This window comes from Alligator sinensis, unplaced genomic scaffold (genome assembly GCF_000455745.1).
Source record: "Alligator sinensis unplaced genomic scaffold, ASM45574v1 scaffold115_1, whole genome shotgun sequence".
Lineage (NCBI taxonomy): Eukaryota > Metazoa > Chordata > Crocodylia > Alligatoridae > Alligator > Alligator sinensis.
Window position 1 is genome coordinate 3,926,773 of NW_005841895.1, and position 24,274 is coordinate 3,951,046.

The following is a 24,274-nucleotide window of genomic DNA, read 5'->3' on the forward strand; positions in this document are numbered from 1 at the left end:
AAGCTAAAACCATTATCTCAGAACGTCTTGTGACTTTATAGCTCTGTGGTTACCATGCACAGGATGGGGTCTTACCTCTGTTCCTATCATACCACGACAGTGGAACTTTTTAACCCTGCTATGGCCTGGGCTAACATAGGCTGCATATCTAACAGCATATACTAAATGGCATTCTCTTTTACCAACTATGTGCCTATGAAGCTACTGCATGTGAGGTCCTATATTCCCTTCCAACTGTATAAAGCCACGTAAATAATGTGATTTGTAACTTGGTTTGGCAGGATTCGATAAACATCGATTTCACCTGACAGTCACAGACTGAAAGAAAAATATTTCCATTGATGATCTTTGAAATTTATAGAAAGGAAACGTAAAAAAAAAAAAAAATCCAAGATGGGGATAAGGAAATCTGGAGCAGGGGGTGTCACACACGCACGAGTGCACATGCACAACAAGTAGCCACTGCAGGTGGAGTCGGGGAGCCCTGGCTGTGCTGCCTGTGCACCCGTGGCAGTGGCTCATGGATCAGGCACCGAATTCCTGATGAGCCTGGCCTGGCCCCTGAGTGGTTGGGGAAGGAGCCAAACTCCCAGCGAGCCCAGCCCAGCCCCCATGTGATCAGATATGGTATGAATCTATTGTATGTATTCCTCTTTTAGGTGTTCAGTTTACTTGTGGTGTTGCAGAGGCATCATGAGCAGTGACTTCTTGAGTACAGGAGTGAGCATTTTCTAGAACTGCTCTAGCTTTTGTTGCTCTACTGCAAATGCCTGGTAAGTTATCGTTAACATATCCTTTTTTTTTTTTTTAATTCTCTTTGCCTAATACCATTTCTCTTTTGCCACAGTTTGCATTTACATTTGAACAGTAGTAAATCAGACTAAAAAGCTAGTGCACATTTGTGACTTAAGATTGCATGCACAGAACATATTTTTATTTACTCTATATTAGCAAGGCAAAAAATTCTAGTTTATTAGCAAAAAAGCAGCCTGCATTTCCTGTTGTTAATAGGTTTGCATAAGAAGCATGAAAGCAGTGAGGTACATAGTAAATGCTCCTCCTCTGTCCTAAGGATGAGGTGTTCAGCCACTGAAAAGTTTTAAGTTGTCCTCTGAGGTTACACATACTCTGCTTTCTGCATCTACTTTTAGTTGGGGGGGAACTCTGGAAAGTTTCCTGTTAGCCCTTTTCTGCCTCCTAGGGGAAAAAGTAGTTGTATGTCAAACTATAAATTGCTGGAAAGCCCTTGCTGAGTGCTGGTATACATACAATGTAGGTCCCTTGGGGACTTTAAGTCAACTCAATGACCTATAGCTGCATGCACTGCATTTCTTTAAATATTTTTCAGGGCTGCTACAACTACATTGGCAGATGATGTAGAGTGAGGGTTTGTACATTGGCTCGCTATTCTTAGGGAGTGTGGGGAAGGGAGCGGGGAGAGTGTCTCTCTGCCAGTCTATTTTGCTGAGGCTTCTGGACGATCAACCAAAACTGATGTAAAAGTTAGGCTCTCCTGTTCCGATTAAAGTATTTCACTTAATAACAGTGGCACTCACATTGTTGGCAAAAGGTTTAATGTTTGCTCTGCAGAAAACACCTTTTGAATGGGGTTACGAGGGACAGAAGCCAACATAGAAGCCTTAATCCTGAACCACGGAAGTCTATGAGAATTTTGCTGCTGACAGCAGTAGCCCACTGAGACCGTGAGCAGCACTTTCAAGTTTTCATATTTCAAAATCTGTCAAGTTTAACCTCCATTTCTTATAAGTCAACACATAGCCCAAACATAAAAGATACCAAAAGTGACATATAGACTGGTACTTACATACCTACTGATTAGATAAGTCCCCACCAATGGTACATTCACCTGGAGTCTTTACTTTCATGAACAGGGATTTGCAAAATCAGTCTCTTTGACTCTTCTGAAAGACTACTACGATACTAAATTCCAGTCCACAGGAAGACACGGTAGTGGCCAAAATGGCCAGGAATATTGGTCCATGAATAATATGACACCAGACATCAGAAAGGATTACAAAGGTTTGGAAGTAGTCATTATTTTTCTTTGCAAATTAATCGTATTAAAGCATTGCATTACCTTGACTCTAAAAGGCTTTTAAAAAACCCTTCTCAGATACAAGGTCAACTGAGAAAAGTGGAGAAAAAAGGGGTTTCTGAGGTTAAAAAAGGGATGTCTCTGAAACTCATGGGTTCTGATGAAATAGCTTGTTCGAGAAAATTGAAACATGCCTTTCATGGTAAGCTCCATTCAACAGGAAAGCTTCATTCCCTCTAAAGGGGTTAGACTGCCTTGCCAAGGAGGTACTCAGATATTAATATTTTTTAATTAATGCTCTAGGATATTCACACAAAGACACAGATATTGACTACAATGTGTGAATATTTTTAATTGGAGGAGACTATGCCAACTGAGGCACAAAACTAGTAAAATCTGTTCAAAATAATAAAAACAATAATAAAGAAAAAGGCTAGAGAGGAAAAAAAGCCCCAAAAAGAAAACTATTTAGTTAAAAGAGACCTCCCAGGGCTCTGGAACTAACGTAAAGGTAGAAAAACATGAACATTATCATGACCATCACGGATGCTGTTCAGGGACACAGGGATCTCAATGCCACGGAAATAGCAGTTGTATTCAAGACTATTTTGCATGAGTCACATATAAATGAAGGTGATTCAGATTTGGGGAATGTAATGATCCACAGCAAATCATACGCCTGTTAAAAAATGCATATTGCTGTTTATGATGTAGGTAGGCAATGGAAATGTAGAAAAATTAAATGCCTTTTTCTTACGTCTAGAAAACAGTGACTTAGCCCCAATTGACCAAAACACTTAAACACGTGCTTCGTTCCTACCCACTTCAACATAAACAATTTTCCTAGGAAAATGAAGACCAAAGGTTTCTGGTAGATTTTCCCCCTGGGGCTATTTTCCCTCTTCCGTGTCTTGTTACTTGATTTTAAATCTCATTTTAGGATTTTATATTATTTTATTTTTCCCCTTCCCTCTCTTAGGCCCCCAGTCCTATAAACACTAATGTGTGCTCTTAACTTTAAGTATGAGTAGTCCCAAGCAATGGGATGTCAAAGAGAAAAAGTGATGTGCCCAAAGCTAAGCAGGTGTCTAAGTACTTGCAAGTTGTAAGTCCTAGATCCACAAAAGGGCTTTTGGTGCCATTGCTCAGCACTGCAGCCCCTAACTTCTGGATTCTCTGCCCTTAGTGGAATTCACAGTCCGGATTTAGGCACCTCAGCTACCTCTACAAAGCGGGTGACGTGATCCTCAGAATGAGTGCCCTGAGCTAAGTCATTAGCAATGCCAAGGAGAGTGGTACTGCTTAAATTTAAAGCACTGCCTCTCGAAGAGCTAGGCACTAAGGGTGTGCAAAGTGGGCCCTATTCAATTTGGATTCGGATTCAGCCCAAATTGGGGACAGCTATTCAATTCGTTGATTCGGATCACTATCCCCAATTTGATTTGGCCGAATCCGAAACTGAAGATTCGATGCTGATTCACAGAATCAGCAATTCAGCCATAGACACAGCTTTAAATGTTTTTTCTACATACCTCGAGGTACCAGCATGGCTTGTGAACTCTGCAATGCTGGGGTGGATGGAGCGTCCCACAGGAGTGTGGGCAGACCACCCGCCCCTCCCCCCCGCCCCATGCTCAGCAGTGAACCCAGAAGTGGACCAGGAGTACTTCCAGTTCACTTCTGGGTCCACCAGGGAGCATGCCAGGGGGCCCCCCGTTCCCCTCTGGCTCAGCAATTGGCTGCGGGGGGACCCCGGGTGCCCTCCCAGACCCAGGAGGCACCAGTTGCCGATCCAGGAGGATGCAGGGGGGCCCCCCAGTGTGCTCTCCGATGGACCCAGAAGTGGACTGGGTTCGCTACCAAGCACGCTGGGGAGTCCCCCATGCTTCTGTGGGATGCTCCATCCACCCAGCATCGCAGCATTCATGGGCCACTTGATACCTGGAGGTATGTAGAAAAAACATTTAAAGCTGTGTCTATGCCTGAATTGCCGAATCTTTTCAAATCAATTCAGAGGGTTCCAATTCGATCCGGAGAGATTAAAGGGTCCTCTGATTCAATTCAGATTTAGAGATTCGGCCACCAAATCAGGCCAAATCTTCACTGAATCAAATCAGCAACCAAGGCTTTGCACAGCCCTACTAGGCACTTAAGTCCACTTGGGATTCACAACTGTGAATCCTCTACTAGAGTCAGAGATCCAAGCCAGCCATTTCTCATCAAACATGGGAGGCACTGTACCCCGCTTTTGTCCAATAGCTCAGTATTCAACCCTCCTATCAAGCTGTGCCACTCTACACAAAGTAATTAAATATTCATTGGGATAGAGAATGATTTTTATGGCTGAGTGATTCGAGCAGAGATCTGGGCCTTATTACATGCCCCTAAATGTATTTTGGACTAAAACTCACAAATGTATCTCTCCTGAGTGAGCAGCATCATAACTAGGCAACAAAGTTGCACTCACTCACTTCCCTTCTTGCCTGATGAAGAGTCTTTTATTCTGAGCACAATAGTAGAGTTTCAACAGGAAGGGCCCAAATATTCCATGCCTCTAAACTTTGGGGTCTGAAAACCCAAAGGGTGGAAAATGCAGGTTCAAATCCCCTTCAGGCAGAAGAGGGCTTGGAGCCAGATCTCAGTTGAGTGTGCCAACCATGAGGCTATGGGAGAAAGGGGGCAGCCCTACCTCTTCCTTGTGGTGGGTTCTCTGTGGGGGCCGATTCAGTAGAGGTGCTCTGAGAACGGATGCTGGACCTGGCCCTACAGCTGGTTAAGGTGGATGATCCTAAGGATCTCAACAGGATTTAGGCACAGGTTAAGTGCTTAGCTGCTCAGCATTGTCAAAACTTGGGAACTTTTCCATAAGTTCGGGGACAAACATTTAGCCACCACTGGTATAGAAATAAATGCCTATGGACTTTAAAACGTGGCTGAGCACAGGTTCTGGGGAGCTGAGTTTGACATAGGCAACTCCAATAACAGTTTGGCTACATTTATGCATCTGTGCCCTTTTGCAGATCTAGCCCTCAGTGCCTTAGATGCTGAAGGTGAGGGAAGCACTAAACATTTCACTGAGGGCGTGTAGCACCTACAGGATTGGACTCTTCAACCTAAAATAAGATAGGTAGCACAATCCTTCTCACTCAACATCACGTTCAACACCAACAGAGAAAACAGTTAATCTGTTCTGGCCTTGTAGTACCATTTTCTGTTTTCAAGGTTAGAGTATGAAAGACAAGGGTTTTTTTACCCCATAGGCTTTCACTCCCTTTATTTTGTTGAGCTTCTTCTAATTATTCAGAATAAAACCCATAGGAAAGCCACAAATGCACCCAAAGTATCTTTCCTTTTGAAATCATGGGCGGTCATCTTAAGAAGCCATCACTTAGACACTTCCTGACAAGTTTTCACTGTGCTTTTGTAATGCTATGTCTTTCTTGTCAGTGCAATTCAAATCTCAGATTGTGATGGACTTCAATAGCACATTACCTGAATCTACAACATTAGCCATGAAAAAAGCACTCTTTATTGTACTACTATAAAGAAAAATTATTTAAAAAACTAGGCAGCCTTATTCTTTTTCCATTAATCATTATTAGTTGCAACACTTTAATAAATGCAGATAAGCACAAATTGTTGCTAAGCATTTTTCTCAGTGAGTAAATAGTCCACATTTCATTACAAACCAGATCATGCATTATTTAGTAAAATTACAGTAAAAAAAGAGCAACAAATTAAACCATCGCATAGAAATTTATTCCTTGGGAGGGATGCTTAAAATTCATTCAGAACACTGGATAGCAAAGAAATGTGGTCAAAAGAGAATTTACAGAAATGTTGAGATGCTATCCCAAGCACCTTAGTATACAAAAACATGTATTTCTGCAAAAACATATATTGATATGAAATGTAGAAACAAAATCTGGAATATGCACATAGGGGATACAGGATCTTAAGGGTCAAATTTTAAAACATTAGAAGTGAAAATGCATAGAATCGGCTTTAACCAAATCCACACAGGAAAATGTTATCCCAGTGCAGAAGGCCAGCGCATGCCTGGGTGGTATTTAAGCATCACTAAGGTCCATAAGGCAATAAGTTTCCATGGCACAAAATTTAAGAAAAAGTGTTTCTTCCTTAAAATTGTTGTGCCAACTTTATGACATATGGTGTGCAGAGGCCTTCTTAAATTCACCAATAAAGAAAGATATCCAGCCAAATAGTTCTTGACAGTCTTGTTCTTGTGGCTCAGCAAATTTTACCTGCAAATTTGAAAGAAAATACACTAAATTGTTAGCAATATCAAAAAGTAAGATAACCCACGAAGGGTGTGGGAGGGAGGAGAAGAGGGTGGAGGTAGAGAAGGAGTGAGAGAGAGAAGTTAAATATGCATTCACTATTACCACTTATACTACACCAACAATAGGAAAATGGCTCCAGTGCAATTGCAGCCATCTTCTGTAGGCGAGTAGGCACCAGTCTCTCTCCCTCTCTATCTCTCTCTCTGCATAAGCCACAATGGGAAGACAGTCTGATCAGGAAGGCCAACCCGTACAAAACAACGAGTGGATGAGGCAAATAAGCCACATCCCCTAAGGTACTTCAGCAGTGTATCCAAATGAGAATCTTCCAGTTATTGACCCCAATATTTCAGCTTTCAGGTATTCAGGTTTTCAATCAAGTTTCAAAATTGTCTATGGAAAGCAGATGCCTGGAGGAGAGAGATTTCCTGTATACAAAAACCAATGTTTTCATTCAAAAGCCATGTTGATGGAAATCTCTCTTCTTTTTTTTCTACCAGGCCTAAAGATAATCCACATCAGGTTCACTCTGCGAGAGAACAACTACTAAAGCAGAGAGATTATAAAGTCCAGTGCTCGGAAAGGGATTCCAGGCTCAGATCTTCTACAGCCACTTTCATACAAGTCCTCAAGCCTCAAGGCATAAGAAGTTTCTAAATCAGTTACTGGGATTTAATTAAAGAGGTTTTTCATCATTTTCAAGGGCAGCACCTTAATGTGACCAATAAGCTAAAGGATATATGGTGTTAGAATCAGCTCCCTAATTGACCAGGAAAAATCCAGAGAACACACTTAAAAAGCTTTAATAAGAAGTTTAAAAAGGCATTTTGTGATCTTACACGTCCTTATCTTGTCTGTAATTGAAAGCTACAAAGTAATTGAGGGCTACAGCTTTCCCAGGGCTGAATACTACCGTATTACAGACAGACAGAATGGATTATTTGAATTACTTGTCCAAGTGATTAACAATTTCCTCTCTCTATTTTATCATCTCCCTCAAATCATAATCACCTGCACCACTTCCTACATACCACCATGCCTAGCACCTACAGCCACTCAAATATAATCCATATACAAATAAATGTAATATTATCCCTTAGTAGCTAATCAAAAGTTCTGACACTGCGTTCCTACTTGTACCTCCCTAGGTGCTAAGAGCCCGTGGTCTTTGGACTATCTCACAACTTACCTGGGGTCGATGGTTACTCACTCAATGAGTGAGGAAATTTCTAGAGCTTAAGACCTGCTCTGGGAAGAGCTACAGGGAGTGACCCCTAGTTTCTCATTTATCCAACAGAAATGCCACATGTTGAGGACATTATTGATTTCATAAGCAGAACATAATAAAAATAAGCCTATAGATTTTTATTTTATGGATAATAGTGTCTATTGGTACCTATAAGGTACTTTCAAGTCATGTATTCCCTGTAAATTAGGCAGGCGTATTGCTTACTACTGCTGTTCACTTGATCGTCTGGCATTTGTGCATATACTACTGTGCATTTACTTCTCTGTGTTCTCGTCACTGTCCTATAAATGTACATCCTGGATTAAGACGCTCTAGAAAGAAAGTTTTGCTTTCCCAAACAGAAGGAAAAGAACAAGCACACATTTTTTAAAACAAAAAAATGATAAAACCACAAACCAACAACCAACAAGTCAACCTGGAGCCACTTTCAGTCCCCATGGAAGGGCCTGAGCCAGCTTTAAGTCTGTGGGTCTCTTACATGGGGGATGGAGGGGGACAAAGAGGTGGCTCACTGGAGTGTATGCAGGTCAGATCCAGATTGGGGGTAGGAGAAGCAGGTTACAGACAGCAGTCCTTGAACCTGTCACTGCTTCTATACTACAGCTTGCCAAAGGATGACAATCCAGGTTTGTGGCAACTTCTGAGGCTTAAGGTTTGGTCCCCCTCCAGCACAGCCAATGGAATGAAACGTTATCTTAAACAGTTCAAAAAAATGGAATTATTTGTCAGATCTCTTTTGGGGCTGTAGCCTAAGATTTCTGATTCTGGCTGGGGCACATGGGAAAGGCAGGTTCAAACCCCCTCCCTTGCTTGATTCAAAGAGACTTTAATCCCAAATCACTCTGAACCAGACACAGGAGAGACCTGAATCTTGAGATTCTGGTATCTCCAGACATTTTGCTAAAGAGATTCTGACCAGGTCTATTCAGGAGCAACTCAAGCCTAAATTATATGTTGAGGGTGAAGATTCGTCCCTACTTTTTCTATTTTGCTGCAGATGCCGGACTGACTCCTTGGGTATGCACTATAATTCAGATTTGCCTTGCTACACAATGCTGAGCATGCTCTCCTGTTTCTAAAAGGCTACAAGAGACACTGGGAGACCTTTGTACATTGTTATAATGTTGCATTAGTAAAACATTTTAATTAATATGTCCCTGGTCATACATCACTTTAATCTTCTATTCCTACTCAGATCAGGTCCCTGGAGGTCTCTCCCAAGCTTCATAATGTTCTGCAACATTTTGCTGTACTGCAGGATGATACAGACTCTCAGTGTTAAGCATTTCTACGCACCTAATTTAAAACCCAAAAAGATTTAGGGGTGTGACCAAGTGCCCTGAGCATGGGACCAGGAGAAGCTGGGATGTGTAAATCCCAAACTAATGCTAAACATGCCTTTGCCCACAGGTGATTCACCAAACCTAGCTCTTTTCTTAAAATCTCCTGGTGTTGAGTAGACTATTCCACATGTCTTAATGAATGGCTGAAGTGCTGCTGTAGGACAGCCACTGGTCTTTTTACCACTGTTATTATCCTCTAACTGAATTTGGAACGAGCCAGTAATCTCGGTGGTAAAAATGTCAGTGTGTGACACCAGTCTTCTTGGTGTTGCTCTTAATCCCAGTGTCTTCCCAGTATTTGGGACCCAGCGGGGTTGTTTCTGCTAGGAGGAGGAACTGAAGGCAGAGTCATTCATTGTTATTCAGTCCTCATTGTTTACAAAAAATAATTTCATATGTTCTGTTTCCCTGAACACAGGAGGAAACAACACGATACGTTGTCCTTGCTGAGACATTCAAGCCTGCTTTCTGATTATTTTTATGCCCAAATTGCTCTTCCCTCGCTCATTTTTCAGGGGCAACCTACCAGCTTGTCTCCTAGTTTTTCTGGGTCTGAGACAAACAGCTATAAACAAATCAATCCTCCACCCTGTGTTCAGTCCACATGGCCCAGCCTCTGCCCTGGCCTTGGATATAATCTCAGACCTTGGATGACAGCTTCTGTTTTTTCAGCTATCACTAAAGAAAGGTCATTTAATTGCCCTCTCCTTTAGCCTAACTGGAAGGTGGCTGTCACACTGGGCAGCTTCAACAAGGCTTGGCTATGGATCAACAGACATGCTTGCTGCACCAAATGCTGGGAATGCAACTATAAAAATGGAGCTGAACTGGAGACAGCACAATAGCAGATTTTTTTAATGCCATTATGAGCACAGCCTTAAACTTTCTCCTTTATTTCTGCTCCGCTCACCCCCCACTACACCCACCCCTGTACTGCTGAGATAATAACTTGGTATACTTCATATAGGTCCTATGAATCTTCACTAATTTTTGGAAAACTCTGAGGATGAAAACATTTTTTTATACATGCTAAATATTTACTCATTATGAACTTTTAAACCCAACTGTTATAGCAGATAACACAACCTTAGTTGTTTACAACAACTTCCAGCTTTAACAATCCCAATAGCAGCAACTGATTTTTTCATTTCTCTGAAGCAGCAAAATTGACTGACCCTATTATAGCAAGTTCCTCTTTTAATGAACTTTTCTTCCACTCCCATGGGGATTTGTTATAATGAGGCTGTACTGTACTTTTAAAAGTACCAAGCACTTTTATTTCTATTTGACATCAACGGGAGCTAGAGGCACACAGAACCTTTGAAAAATCAGACTCTAAACTGTCAGAGAAACTAGCCAAATATTAATTCAAGCCATTCTGCTACTGATCTATGCAAATGTCAGATGTGGAATTTCTTATCAGAGTTGCACATAAATTCCTCTATATACAAGGAGAAAACTTATATATAAGATGTGTGGGTTGCATTTACAGAAGACTGTATTTTTTAAAAGAAGCTATTTTTTTTTTAATGTAGATTTCATTCAATTATGTTTTAACTTAGTATGTACCAATGTGTCACTATAAAGCTTCTTCATTTCATCACATCTTTTTGACAGCTGGGAAAGGTTTCCTTCATACTTCTGAATTAGATCCTGCAGTAAAAAAAAACACAAATCCACAATCTTGAGCTGACACAGGAATATAAACTTGAAGAAATACTCAACAGCAGTGAGGTAATTCATTGATAAAAAGAAAAAGAAAACAGGTCAAATTTCCCAAATGCCATAAGGAATACGAGATGTACAAAATATAGGCATCCTGTCAAACTCCTGTCTTTGAGCTCAATGACCTAATGCTGAATGAGAGAACCTCATAACTGGAGGCCTCTGGATTTGGCTCAATAATGTTATGTAAGTCCATTAAAAATTTACAGAATTAGAAAAGGAAATTAAGAACGACAGAACCATGATTTTAGAGGATTTGTCATCTTGTGCTTAATCACCCACTCGTACAGAGGTGACACACTCTAACACGTGTAAATGCAGATGTTAGTGCATCATAAATGGACGTGCCCTCTGCTGCAAGTCACCAATGGGGAGGCAGAGTTTGCAAATAAGTCTTTAAAAAGCTACATTTTGAAGTGGGGGAAGTTTCCCAACAGCTGTTCTCTTCTAATCAGTTTTATTAGAATGATGAAACATGATTAGAATCATTTAATATTGATCAAGGAAAGAAGGGGCTTCATCAGGAGACTACATCTGCCCTGTCTAAGGGAGAGCACTGCTGTTGGGTTACCCCTGGGGAAGGCAGGTGGAAATTAGTGACTTGGACAGTCAGCAGTCTCTCTGCCAACCTTCCTGCTGTTTGGGGCCAGAGAAAGTGATGTCAGGTTTATACCAGATTCTTTAACGTACTGCTTTAGCAAAACCAGCATGTGACTTGTGGAGTTGAGAGGGTTTGCCCGCTCCCCATCCTTCCCAGTCTGCCTACACAGGAGGGGAAAGAAGAGACATGCAGCTACTTATAGCTACTTATAACATGGAGTAGTCATCAGAGAGAAGTTAAACTCACTTTGAACCTCCAGATGCCCTTGGGCTTCCCACCAGGCTCTGACTCAGCCCAGACCAAAAACGTCTTACATGTCTTACTCCTCATTTATTTGCAGTCCAAGGTGAGTTTTTGATAATACATTACCTTTAGTTCTTTGCAGAACTGAGAGTCACGGGTTGTTGCCTTGATTGTCTTAGGTTTGATAAGCCTTCTGCACTGAATAACATTTTCCAATTCCTTTTTTAAAACTAACCACAAAATAGAAAAGAAATGAGACATTTCTTAAGTTTAAAAGACAGCCATGCCTCATGGAAAAAATAGGTATTCACAGTTCTGTATCAGGTTTATATACATGCTGCATCACTATACTTTTAATTAAAATCATGGGCCCATCCTGTGTCCTGAAATAGGCACGGCTCCTACATTAAAAAAAAAAAGTCTGCAAATAGGTAGTGACCACATCATAGCAAAAGGAGCAGAAGTAAGATTGCATAGGCAATCATCCATCTGGTGTTTCCTAGCATTTGTGTATCTTGCTTTGCAACCTAAATAATGTTCTCTTCAGCTATGTTATTTTAAAAGAAAAAGGCAAAACCAAATTCTATTATGTGCACCAGTTACAGCCTCCTCCCTCACCACACAAGCCTGAGCCTCCAGTACCAACAGTACCAATGGGCACCACTTGAGTTACAAGCCCAACTCCATTAGCTGGCAGCAGGAGAAAGCTATTATCCCAGAAATGAAATGGAGTATTGCACTGAGGGGCTGGCCAGTTCAGCCCTCTTTCTCCCACCCTTTCTCAGGTCTTATCTTCCCTCTAGCCCAGTGGTTCTTAACTTCATTAGTTTCAAGGTACCCCTTGCTAGACTCAAGGCACCCCTGAAAAAAAATGCCAGTTCTTTCTTAGCTTTCATGCACTATTTGAGTCTGGAAAAATAATAGAGCAATTCTTCTGTTGCAAAGAACTCAGAAAGATCACAAGAAGTCAAAATGGTTTGGATGTTATGGATTCCTATTTGAAATCCTTGGGTTTGTCTTGTCAGTCATACATATTACGCAGGTGTTTGCACACCTAACAGTGCTAACCCTGAGTGGCACCCATAAAAGCATCTCATGACGCTCTGGCTGAGAGCACTGCTCTAGACCCTCCCCAATTCTATACTGCATTTGGCCTACCACGGTTTGCTCCTTACCATGGTTTCAGTAGGGGTACATTCCCATTTACTGAAGGATGCCAGCGTAATTCAAACAACTTCTTCAACTTCATTACTTAACCATACTAGGTTTTCCCTTGCCTCATTGAATGCCTCCTTGACTCAGTTATGGTAGTAATGTTGATAACACACCTGTATCACTTAACATCTTCAGTTTAAAGCAAACTTAATGGATTTCTCTATTTATCACGGCCAGTAATTTTTGATAGTTTATTTCTAAACCACCGGGACACCCTTATATATTTCTTTTTAAAATTCCTCAGAGTGATGTGACAGGTTAAATATCACCATAGCAACACCTTACCTCAATATTTTTGAACCTTTCCCTCTCTTTACAAACTACAAAATGAGCGCAATGAAAACCCGTTCCAAATGACTGCACAACGCATGAAAGTCTTCTGTGAATTTAGAAACCATATTTACATACCATCAACTTCAGCACTGAGACCTTTGATGGAAGCTGGAAAGGAAGAGAATCAGGAATGGGGAGAGAAAGACATTAAGAAATATCATTCACACTATGTGAGGGTGGGGGTTTCAGCAAAAGGGTTGGGTTGGTTTTTTTTTTATCTTCTTACCACCAGGCACAGCTTCAAATTCTGTCAACTCCTGAGGAAATTTAGCCAAATCAGGCTCATGTAAGAAGATCTGTTCCACAAGGGCATGAAGCAAGGTGATTGCCCTCTCCTTCCCCCGCAACAGAGATAACTACAAATAGAATACAGCAATAATTGACAGCCGAGGCTATTATACCTTTTTAAAAAATTGAAACAGCAGGGATGTTGAAAGCTCCTAGCTAAACTTGACAAGAATAGAAAACACAATAGAGTTAAACGTCTTCTCAATCTGCTATTCCACATACAATTCCTGTTAAACTGAACTTTTCATTTTCTAGTATCCCCAAACCTTCCCTGATCCTTTGTAGCATCTCCTTTGCAGGCATTTCTTTTTTAAAAAACTTAAAGCATCTTAATTGATTGCAATTGATTTTGCACCTCCAAATATGCTGTTGCTTCCAGTGCCATTTAAAAAGGACTATGTGGTGTTCATGTAGATAGTACGGTCCCTTAATCGAATCTGGGAAGATGCTCTGTGGCAGAAAATGATTTTGTAGACATTTTTCATTATGATAGATGTGGTATTACAGCAGCTATAAAAAAAATTCAAACTGTGTCTCAGAATTGTCACTAGCATTATAAATCACTCACTCATATAGTAAAGTCTCCAGGGGAAAAAGAAATCTTTAAAAATATAAGAAAAACCCCAAACACCTCTTCTATTTACAGACCAGCCATAATTTGATAATATTCTTAGAGGTTCAAGGCAGCATAGATAATCTGTATTCATTTCTTAATTCTGGGATCAGGATATCATGCTCTGTTCTGCTGAGTGGAGGAGGGGAAAAATTGTGCTTAGTGCCAACATATTCTGATGGCAAATCTTGAGGAGACAGAGAAGGATGTTGCTTTGCAAATGATGGAAAATTCATTCTGGTTGCCATGTAAATGTTAAGTACAACTCTTTAAGAGCCAAGGGCTAATACTGTTCCAGAGCAAGCATAAGACAGGGAGAGGAAAGATGCCTTTTCCTTATAGCATAAATATGGCTGCGGGAACTGGTTGCACTCCAGAATGGTCGGCAGGTTTGAATGGCCCTTTCTGGATGAATCAACACGGCATAATCCTGTTACCCATCACCTTGGGTCTCCTGAGGAGCCAAGCCGGGGAGCAGATTGCTTACTCTGCAGTAAGCACCCCTAGTAAGTGCACTTCTGAGACTACCAGGCACCATTGCTCACAAAGCGCATCACCCACCCAGCTCAGCTTTAACCAACTGGAAGGACATAACACGTTTGGTACAGTTGCCAAGGCTCACTATTCCTTTTATCTTTGATCTATTACTTGTAAAACAGTGCCTTAAAATTATATAGCGCCATTTGCTTCCAAAGGACCTGAAAATTGCTTGAAGAATATTAAAACTGTACAGAGAAGCTGCTTCACCTACCGCTGAAATGCAGCCATTGGAATACTGCAGCTGTTTCACAGGGCTCAGCCCATGGCACAGGACAAGCTCTGCGGTACTTTATGGGACTGAAACTGCAGAAGGCAGCTTAAACAAGCTGGAATCTAGCCATGAGATGACTGCTGACAGTCCCCTCCTCCTAGCCATAGACTCTTTTCTATCACGGGGGTCTGTACTTCAGTTCTACATCTCCTCTGAAGGATGGCATCTTCCATGCCTCTAGCACACTGCTTAAGCACTGTCATGTACTCTGGGGAAAGCCTCAGGTTAAAACACATTAACTAACATGATAATAAATATAATTCTGCCACTGCTGCAACCAAGGACAGATGGTCATAGCCACTAGCTAAGACATTTTAAAAAATGACTGTCATTGTCCAGGCAATGGGCAACACCCTGCATCCCATGATATCAGCTAGTGTGCATTGCAACACAATGTTTTCAATGCAAGGAAAAAGGATCGACTCACTTTGGTCAAAGATGACAATCGAAATCCCTTGGCCTTCTCTCTTCCAGCATTTTCATTTAAGTAGTTCCCAATAGCTAAGATGTACTCTAACACAGCGACAAAGCTCTGGCTGACTTGCAGCTGTTTGCATGCTCGGATCTTCTGGCTTATTAGCTGAAATACAGAAGCCTTGCTCAGCTGGAATGGTTACATTGAAGTCTTTACCCTCCTTTTAGAGCTCCAACTGTTTTACCCTCCTTGTCAGTTCTAACCATACTGCAGAAAACGGGTATTGCTTTACTTGTTGTAAACCAATTTTACATTAAATCTCTCTTAGAGGACAGGTCTGAGCTTTTCATCAAGACCCCATTAAAATTTCTCCACCAAGACAGAAGGAGCATTGGCCTCATGCTTTCAAGTCATCCCTGCCAAAGGGACTTGCACCTTGACTCTCAAATGTTTTTGAAGAACAAATAATTTGCAGTTGGAATTAACAGACTGCACAGTCATTAGAGACAGTAGACAGCCTGGGCCCAGTAAAGGTCTATATCCTTCATCCACTCTGGCCCCTCTTTAACTATACCAACTGAGCTACATGTTTTCTTCCCAGGAAAAAAACAGAAAAGTAATACTTTCAAACAGTTGACTTGACAGTCAGTGTGAGTCTAGTGAAACTACCTCCCTTGTAGGATTCAAGTTACAAGTGAGGTCTGCTTAAATCAGGAAAACAAGCAAGCAAATAATCTAGCTTAGGGCCTTTCTTGCACATGCCACCAGCATAGCTTAACATAGGGAAAGGGTTTAACATAGGGAAAGTGAAACGTGGGAAATAGGAAAGCCCTTTAAAAATTACTGGCAGCACATCAGAGAGGTCCGCAGGCTCCTGGAAGAAAATAAATGAATGATACACTTGTACATCAGGTAAAATAATTCTATACAATATGCATAGATGTTATTTGGCCCAAGTACTAAGATATCTTGGGAGATAATGTTCTACACAATGAATAACAAATACCCTTGATTTTATTGTAAAGCAAAGCAATCATTATTTCTTTGTCCTTACATAGGCACAATTATGTGGTGTCAGTGTGGAATAGAAAGCATGTTAACAGTGAGATATACAGGGTCAGAAATGTGTTCACTGCCCTCTGTCTGTTCCTCTTTTGCCCTCTGTTCACTGTTCAGATGGCTTCAATTAGAGCTGACCAGGAAACAATGACAATGGGTCACTGCAACTCTCAAAATGTGTTTTTTCTTCCAGCCAGAATGAAAATGCAACCTTTTGATCATTCTCACAACAGCAGGATTATATAAAAAATATCTGCTTTGGGATCAAAACACGAGAGCAGCCTGGTGCTTGGGTCACTGGCTATGAATTTGCAACATCTACACTCAAACCTCTACTCAGCCTGACTAAGAGCAAAGCTTTTCATTCCAGGTCATTCAGAGTTTTGGTCTCCCTCCACCCAGGCCAGAGTCCTAACCCTAAAAGTAGAGACTCTCTGACCTTGTGCTGAAATCAATACATCTAAATGAAATGTTTTGGTCTACATAAAAGTGTTCCAATCAGTTCTAGATGCAAGATTATTCCTGAAGCTAAGGCACCCAAAATGCACAAACAAAAGATAATAGGGAGGTGTGTAGGCAGAAGGCCACTCAGCTTGACTACTTTTGCTCCAGCTGGGCAGTGGGAGGAAAAGACCCTGAGACAAAGGAAGACTCCAGCCTCAGAATCTGAATTCCCCTTCTCCCTCCCTTCTGGCATGTCCATCTGAATGCCCTTCCCTCCCTACTGGTAAGACAAAGAGGGCAATTTTAAAACATGCTATCGAAGTTCATTATAATATCCCCGAAAACACTGCAAAGTTACTCTTATGAGCTGTTCTATTTTGGACCATTGCTGCAGAACAGGGGTGCTCAACCCCTGGCATGTGGGCCAGATCTGGCCTGCGGGGCACAAACATTTGGTGAGAGGGGAGCAGTGGCAGCATCAATGACCCCTTTCCTACTGTGAAATTTCCAGACCTGAGGGGAGCCCCATAGGCTGGATAACATAGCCCTGCACACACAGCTAGATCTTAGCATGTGGGGCCTGACCCTGCATGGGATCCAGCCTACGAACTGGCCCCACACCACTTATCCATCCCACAGGACCAAAAGGTTGGACGCCACTGCTGTATGCCAGACAATGCAAACCAAATATCAGATAGGATGCTTGGTTTGAGCTTTGTCTCATGTGATCCTGAGGTCCTGCTCTCTGCAGGTAGCATTTGGTGTTAATAAATCACGACAAATTTTGGCTTACCCAAGAGTATGTTGTTCATACTAGCAGGTGGTTCATATTGCACATCAAATCTACCCCATCTCTAATTCAGTTTCATACCAGTTACAACTCCCTTGGCTCTAAAAGCCATCAGCCATATAGATCAAAAACCTTTTTGAATAATGCAGCCAAATTACATCTTCTACATCAGGCTCCCGGCATTATTGCAATATGAACTGTCAACATTACAGCTGGAGAGCTGTTCTCCCATGGAAAACAATCTCACCTCCTAAACACAGACTTCATATTTGCATTGAGGACACTCGATGCTCCATATTTTAACATCTAAATGGTGATTTTTAGTCACAGACAAGAAAGTAAGGTTCACTTACAGGGTCCAGATCGCCCATACACACTGGAAGTTCTCGGATTGTAAGCAAGAGGTCCAACCTTTGGCCTAAATATGGAATTCGACACATCTGTATAGGGCAGAATGGAAACGGAATCAATGGTGAGATAACAGGCCAGCATAGATCGTATTCAAATGTAACGCCAATCTGCCTAGAGACACAGACTTTAAAAATGCTGTTCTCAATTAATGTAAGGCCTTAAAATTTAAGGTATGTTATTGCATGTATAAAATGCATGTGCCAGATGAATGTACAATCTGCACAAATTAGGAAAAGAATCACATGTTTGGCAACAATAAAATTAAAGCCAATGAAACTGCTTTTTTAGAAAATAAAAGAGCCACACCAAGTAAATCCTATTTTTGGAGAGTGGAGGTGGAGGGAGTGTGAAAATCATGATAGGGTTTCATAATATTTGCTCTATTTCTATTTACCCTATCTCTTCTCCCTCCCAAGTGCCTTCTCTTACCCAGAGTCAGGCTGAAATTCAGTGTTAAATTACTATAAAAGAAGAGTAGTTCTAGCATTTTACCCCATCCTGAAAGAGAGAATTCCAGAAACATCACTTTTCTTTACCTCTAACATAAACTGATCAACCACATGAAGCTCAGAAGGAGATCCTTTGAAGGACTGATACATCTCCATGTCTTTTGAAGTAGGCAGATATCTGCAAAAAAAAGACTGGAAACTAGTAGAAGTCTTCTTTCTTCAAATTGTTTGTCCATTCTACACAATGTGACCTTGGTATTAAGTATTTTATTCTACATAGAGAGTTCTAACAGTGGAATGAGAAACTTAAAAGAATCTATGGTCACATATATATCCGGAGATTCTGGATATCAGAGAACTCATTCGTGTAGCCTGGAAAATGACCACCAAGAGATTAATAACATGTTTTCATCCAAAGCTTTTAACCTATTTACAAAGATGGGTTCATGCTATTATCTCCATTTTACAAATAATAAAGCTGAGGTACAGCGAGACTAAGGGCACCATTTTCAAAGGCATCTATTAATCTTGAGTATCTCCATTGTGGGCCCAGTTTGAAGCCATGACCTTATTTTCATAGTTGCCAAGAACTTATAGAAACCTTTGAAATCAGCACCTATGAAAATTAGACTTTGGCTATCTCAAGGTTGAGCACTCAAAATTAGTATAGACATAAGTGACCTGCCCAAGGTAAAACAACGTTGATAACAAAACGGGGGACTGAGTTCAAGTTTTCAGGTTCCTAAATGAGTGGCCTATGATACTCACATGATATTCAATGATACCCCATGGCACTGAAACAAGGGTGACTTACCTGAGAGATGCAAAAAAGTCATTAAGCTGTATGAGTTAAGGCTGAGCATGAAACATTTGTCAGCCATTAAAATACTAGTATCACCAGAGATTAAAAACCAAGAATATCCCAGACCAAGAGTATCCTTCAAGTTTAATAAGTTTAGCCACAGCTACATCCAAAAAATAAATACATTCACAGCACCAAACTACTTGGGTGATATCTTAAGTCTTTTGTTGATCCTGACAACAGTCTGAATTAATAGCCTGTCTCATAGAGGAAAAAATAATACCCATGTTTTACCTAGCATGTGTGGGAAGAAATGTTAAGAATCCTAAACTAGCATCAAATATATTTTCTTTTTTCTCTGCAAACAGCTCATTCAAGTTGGAGCCAGTGTGATTAAACATTCATGGAGATTGGTATACTTTTTATTAGATACATGTTGCTTGCTTGAAAGGTAATAAAACAGCGCAAAATTTAACTCAAAGCTAATTTTACTAAAAAGGGAAAGCAGATTCTTTAGCAGTTTAAATTCAGGACAAACAGTGAAAAAGAAAAAAAAAATCACAGTTGTCAAACTATTTAGCATGATATTTCAGTTGAATAACTGCTGGGTTTCGATTACAAAACAAATATTAGGGCTAGTCATAAAATATCTTCCTCTCAAAGATTTTGAATTTTAATTATGAAAATTTAAAATGTTCAGCCACAACTGGAGTATTTTCAGGTTTTAGTGAAAAAGAATATGTTTTGTGATATATATATATATATAGATATAGATATAGATATCTATATATATAAAATTTAGTTTATATATAAGAAATATAAAAGTATATAATGTATATAATTTTTATATTTTTACATATAAAATAAAACACACTGCAAATATTTTTATTTAGTCAAAAACAAAGTATTTTGTCAAATCTTTTTTGCCCATGCCCGATACACATCCGCATATCTAGAAATTTCCAAGTTTAAAATGTCAAACAATGGAAGCTGTAAGTAAGAAAGTAAAGATTTAACTTTTCAGGGGTAAAGTCACAAAGCTCTTCCAATTGAATACATATATAATTTAGGGAGGGGACAAAACCCTGATGTTTTGCTATTGACTTCCAGAATTCTGGATGAAGAATTCACGGAGATAAATCAGAAACTGTGTCTGGATCAAAAAGAAGACCTATATTTTTCAGATAATATTCACCTGGCTTTACTAGTGCAATTAAAATATATAATATGCCACTTGACATTTTCTTGCATTTGGATTTCGCATTGAGGCTTACACACTGTAACAGGTTTTCTTTCCACAACAGAGAATTCTTCAGAGAAAAATTTCTGAGTCATTGCTAGCTAGGGTCCTGTGATACACACCATATTTCCCAAATATTCAGAGCCATGTTTTCAAAAGAGTGCATTTCCCATTTAGGCACCTAAAATGAAGTGGGCAGATTTTCAAAAGTGCTCACTGTCCTGCAGCTCCCATTGTTCACGATCCATTGTTCTGAAAAGAAACTGCTGAGTGCTGAACACTTTCAAAAATCTGCCCACTTAATTTAGGTGTCTGAATGGGAGATGTAGTATGCGGAGCTGTGAGGGAAATCTGACCCTTGAATTTTGAAATGCATGTTATCTAGTTCAATAACATTTTCAACACTATTTCATATGGGGGAAAATAAGCACTCAAATGCTTTCTTTTCCTCAAGAATTTTGTAAGCGTATTCCTAGGCTCTGACAATACATAAGCACGGAACAGAATCCCTGACCTCGTATAGCATCCAACACCTCGCTCGGCTGTGGCTGTTAGAATAATTCTCTTCACTCTCACCACCACAAAAGCAAGATTTTGAAAGCTAAAAAAGTTCCTATTGCACTTCATTATTATTAGTATTACTACTTAATGAGATAAAGCCCAGCTGGCATAAATAATGGACCTTAAGGTGTTGCACCAATTTAAAGCCAGCAGAAGACATTGGTGTAATTCTGCAGTGGGCTTGACTTCTGAGTATCTGCAGAGAAGCAGGTGTCTGCACACATTCAGCATCATTTTAGGGTGAAGGTATTGTTTAACAGCCAAGGATATAAAAGATGGTTTTATGTCAGTCACTTCTGCCAAGAAATACTCCTTCAGTTTCTTCTTATTGATTCCAGTAGGAGTGAATATCCTTCCAAGAGGAAGGTTAACAGTAGATAACACCTGCAACCAGGTTTGAAGTTTCCCCGAGTACTTTTACAGACTATGCAAGTCAGTAACATTGGTTCAATCTTGCCAGCTTATCATTTGTACTCTTAGGCCCCTGGCTGGTGTTAAATAAATGACATGATTAAGATCAGGGACAAACTTCCCAAACTTTGTGGTTCCTACCATGCCAGACATGAGTGGCAGGAGGCGCAATGTATGGGATGAGGCATAATATTTCTCCAATTTCCTTTGTGCCACTATGGCGCTGTCCCAGCCCAATTATGAGGATCAGAAAGGGGGTGGCTCTGTTGTAGAGCCAGGACTGACCCCAGCCACAAGCTGGTTCAAGACTTGGGGGCCAGGGCTGACAATCAAGATGAGTCATGGGGCTGGTCTGAGACCCAGGACTCTCAACCCTGGCACAAGAACTACCCAGCTGCACACTAAAGGACCTGGGGCACCAGGACCCTGGCATCAGAAAGCTTCTCTCTCCCATTCCATCTCTGCAAGCAGCTTTTTGTCAGCATTGGGAGGAGTGCTACACATTCAATATATGGTGATATATAAGACAGCCACAAAGATGTTCCACATATTTGAACATGTAGTACTGTTACTATTTATGGCATGATTAACATCTTAATCTCACCTTAAATATAATATGTGCCGAGGACCTTATAGATCACCAATTGCATAGTGAGAAAATGCCACAACAGGCAGAAAGTATTTCATTAGAACAAATATGTGGCCAGTGTATACCATGCTCACTATAATGAACAATGGATGAGTAATACCTTCTATTCTTTTTGAATAAGGCCTTTAAAACCAAATTGTGGTGCAATTAGTATCCTTCCATTAACTTGAATGGTGCAAACAATGGGCTCATAGACTGCATAAGAAAGTCATTGGAAGTTTGCACCAGAAAATAAAACACCTTGGAAAAGGTGTCAACGATAAGGGAGAATTGTTGATTGTCTAACTCCATTTATACTGTAGGCCAGCTTTCATTCAAGCTTCACCTGCACAATGTTCTTATTCCACCCGTGCAACACTTTTACGCACTCAGTTCTGAACACGAGACATCATTCCATAAATGTTAGCACTAGTGTTTAATGCAGACAAGTATCCTATGGGATGTTAGGATCTGGACTACAAAGGCCAGATTTAAACCCATTCTCTAACCCTTAAGAGTAGAGTTAAAATGCTTCAGTGCTTACCTCCAACCACATTTTTCTCATGCCCCCCCATTATATAAGCTGCCCATCATTAGTTAACATAAATGCATATTAAGTTTAAGACAGAATGAGCTGAGTGCCAATATTAGACACACATTGGTGTGTATGTTTTACGAGAAAGATTTTCAAAAAGTTGGTAGCCCCACACCATGCGTGCAGGCTACTTAAAATGACACAATTTAGTATCTACATGCTACAGACCTATACCTTGCTTGTGCTCCCTCTAAATATAAGTGATATTTTAAGACATTAAATATTCTGTGTTAATACTTAGTAGCAATAGAGATTGTTGGATTTAAGATGTAGGTGTCCACAAACCCTCTTTTCAGACAAGCCCAGCTGGCCCTCTCCAAATCAAATGACAAACAAAATTCTTCTACTTTGTTGCTTTCGCAAACAAATAATTGATGGGTTCAGCCGTGGTATGGATTCTTCTCTCTGGAGATGGGTAATCCTACTGGTCCAAAACAATATTGTTTTGCTAATTTTACATAGATACTAGCATTGTTTTGCTAATTTTACATAACTGATTGACCTCAAATTATGGCTGACTTGATGTCGCTTCCCCAAACCCTTGGTTTCCTGAAGCTGGCATCAGCGAGAGTAAAGTGGTTGCTGATTTCCTTGTGGAACCATGATGGGGCACTTTTACATGTGCTCCAGGGGTAGGGAGGAGGAAGTGCTGTAGTTAGAGCAGCTCCAAGAGCCGCTCTAATTAAAGTGCCACAGCGTCTCGGGTATCTCCGCACTTCAAAATGGCAGCAGGGGCGCTTGAACTAAAGCTCATTTGACGAACTTTAGTTCAAGTGCTCCCACCACCGTTTCGAAGCACAGGGACACTGATACATGAGACACCGAGGCTGGCTGGAGCACGGCGGTTACCATGCTCCAGCAGACTTGATTAATTGAGTCTTCTCCAATGCACTGTAATTACAACACGTCAGAGCACATCTACAAGGGATAGCAGAGAGTGAAGTTTCTATGTGCAACCTAATTTTCAATGTAAGAACCATGATGCTTCAGGCACTTCCATAAACACTTTATCTGAATTTTATTTAATTTGCAGAAAATGATGCTATTTCCAAAGTTAATATATATCAAACAAACAATTACATTTTAAAAAAAGATTACCTTCTTAGCGCTGCAATCTGCTCATCTGTAAGTCCACCATTCTCTTCATGTAGGATGTACAGTTTTTCTTTCAGCTGGCTTGGTTTTATATGGAAACTTTTAAGAAAAATGTCTATGGAAAAATTATTCTTCAATTACTCACAGAGAAATACACAAGGGAAAGGGAAACACCAGAACATTTCATATTTACTTCCCAGATAAAATTAGTTTCCACTTAATGGACACTAAAAGCTCAAGTGAAACCCAGCCTTTTGTTCTCTAAGTACAAATAGTTGTAGCACATCAAAAATATATTTTGTTTTGTTAAAATGAACTTAATGCATGAGACAGAACATCAAGATACTGTTATCTAAAGACAGTCAAAAGCTTACTATTCAATATTCTTGTTGAACTCAGACTAGTAGTTTGGAATAAAAGTGGCATGTACTTACATCTTTATCTTTAATTTCTTACAATGCTTTGAAGATCAAAGATACTAAACTTTGGTTGGTTGGTTGGTATTTTTTTGAGCTTGCAACAAGTGCTGGATGACATTCCCAGAAACTAAAGTTTATGTGTAAGGGCAAGTTGGAATGCAAGCAATATAACTT

The 24,274-nt window shown here is 40.4% G+C and overlaps 1 protein-coding gene across 1 annotated transcript in view; it reads right to left on the reverse strand.

Moving 5' to 3' along the window:
- Window positions 1–5,786: 5,786 nt before the first annotated feature.
- The window catches only part of LOC102383099 (formin-H-like), a 63,647-nt gene continuing 45,159 nt past the window's right edge, over window positions 5,787–24,274 (reverse strand). Inside the window, exons 9-17 of the mRNA XM_025197343.1 lie at window positions 23,685–23,796; window positions 18,437–18,527; window positions 17,843–17,929; window positions 15,209–15,361; window positions 13,296–13,425; window positions 13,145–13,177; window positions 11,648–11,751; window positions 10,522–10,605; window positions 5,787–6,321 (exon numbers count right to left, since the gene is read on the reverse strand). Of these exons, the coding sequence (XP_025053128.1) occupies window positions 6,217–6,321; window positions 10,522–10,605; window positions 11,648–11,751; window positions 13,145–13,177; window positions 13,296–13,425; window positions 15,209–15,361; window positions 17,843–17,929; window positions 18,437–18,527; window positions 23,685–23,796 (899 nt within the window). The 3' untranslated portion in view covers window positions 5,787–6,216. The remainder of the gene's footprint in view (window positions 6,322–10,521; window positions 10,606–11,647; window positions 11,752–13,144; window positions 13,178–13,295; window positions 13,426–15,208; window positions 15,362–17,842; window positions 17,930–18,436; window positions 18,528–23,684; window positions 23,797–24,274) is intronic.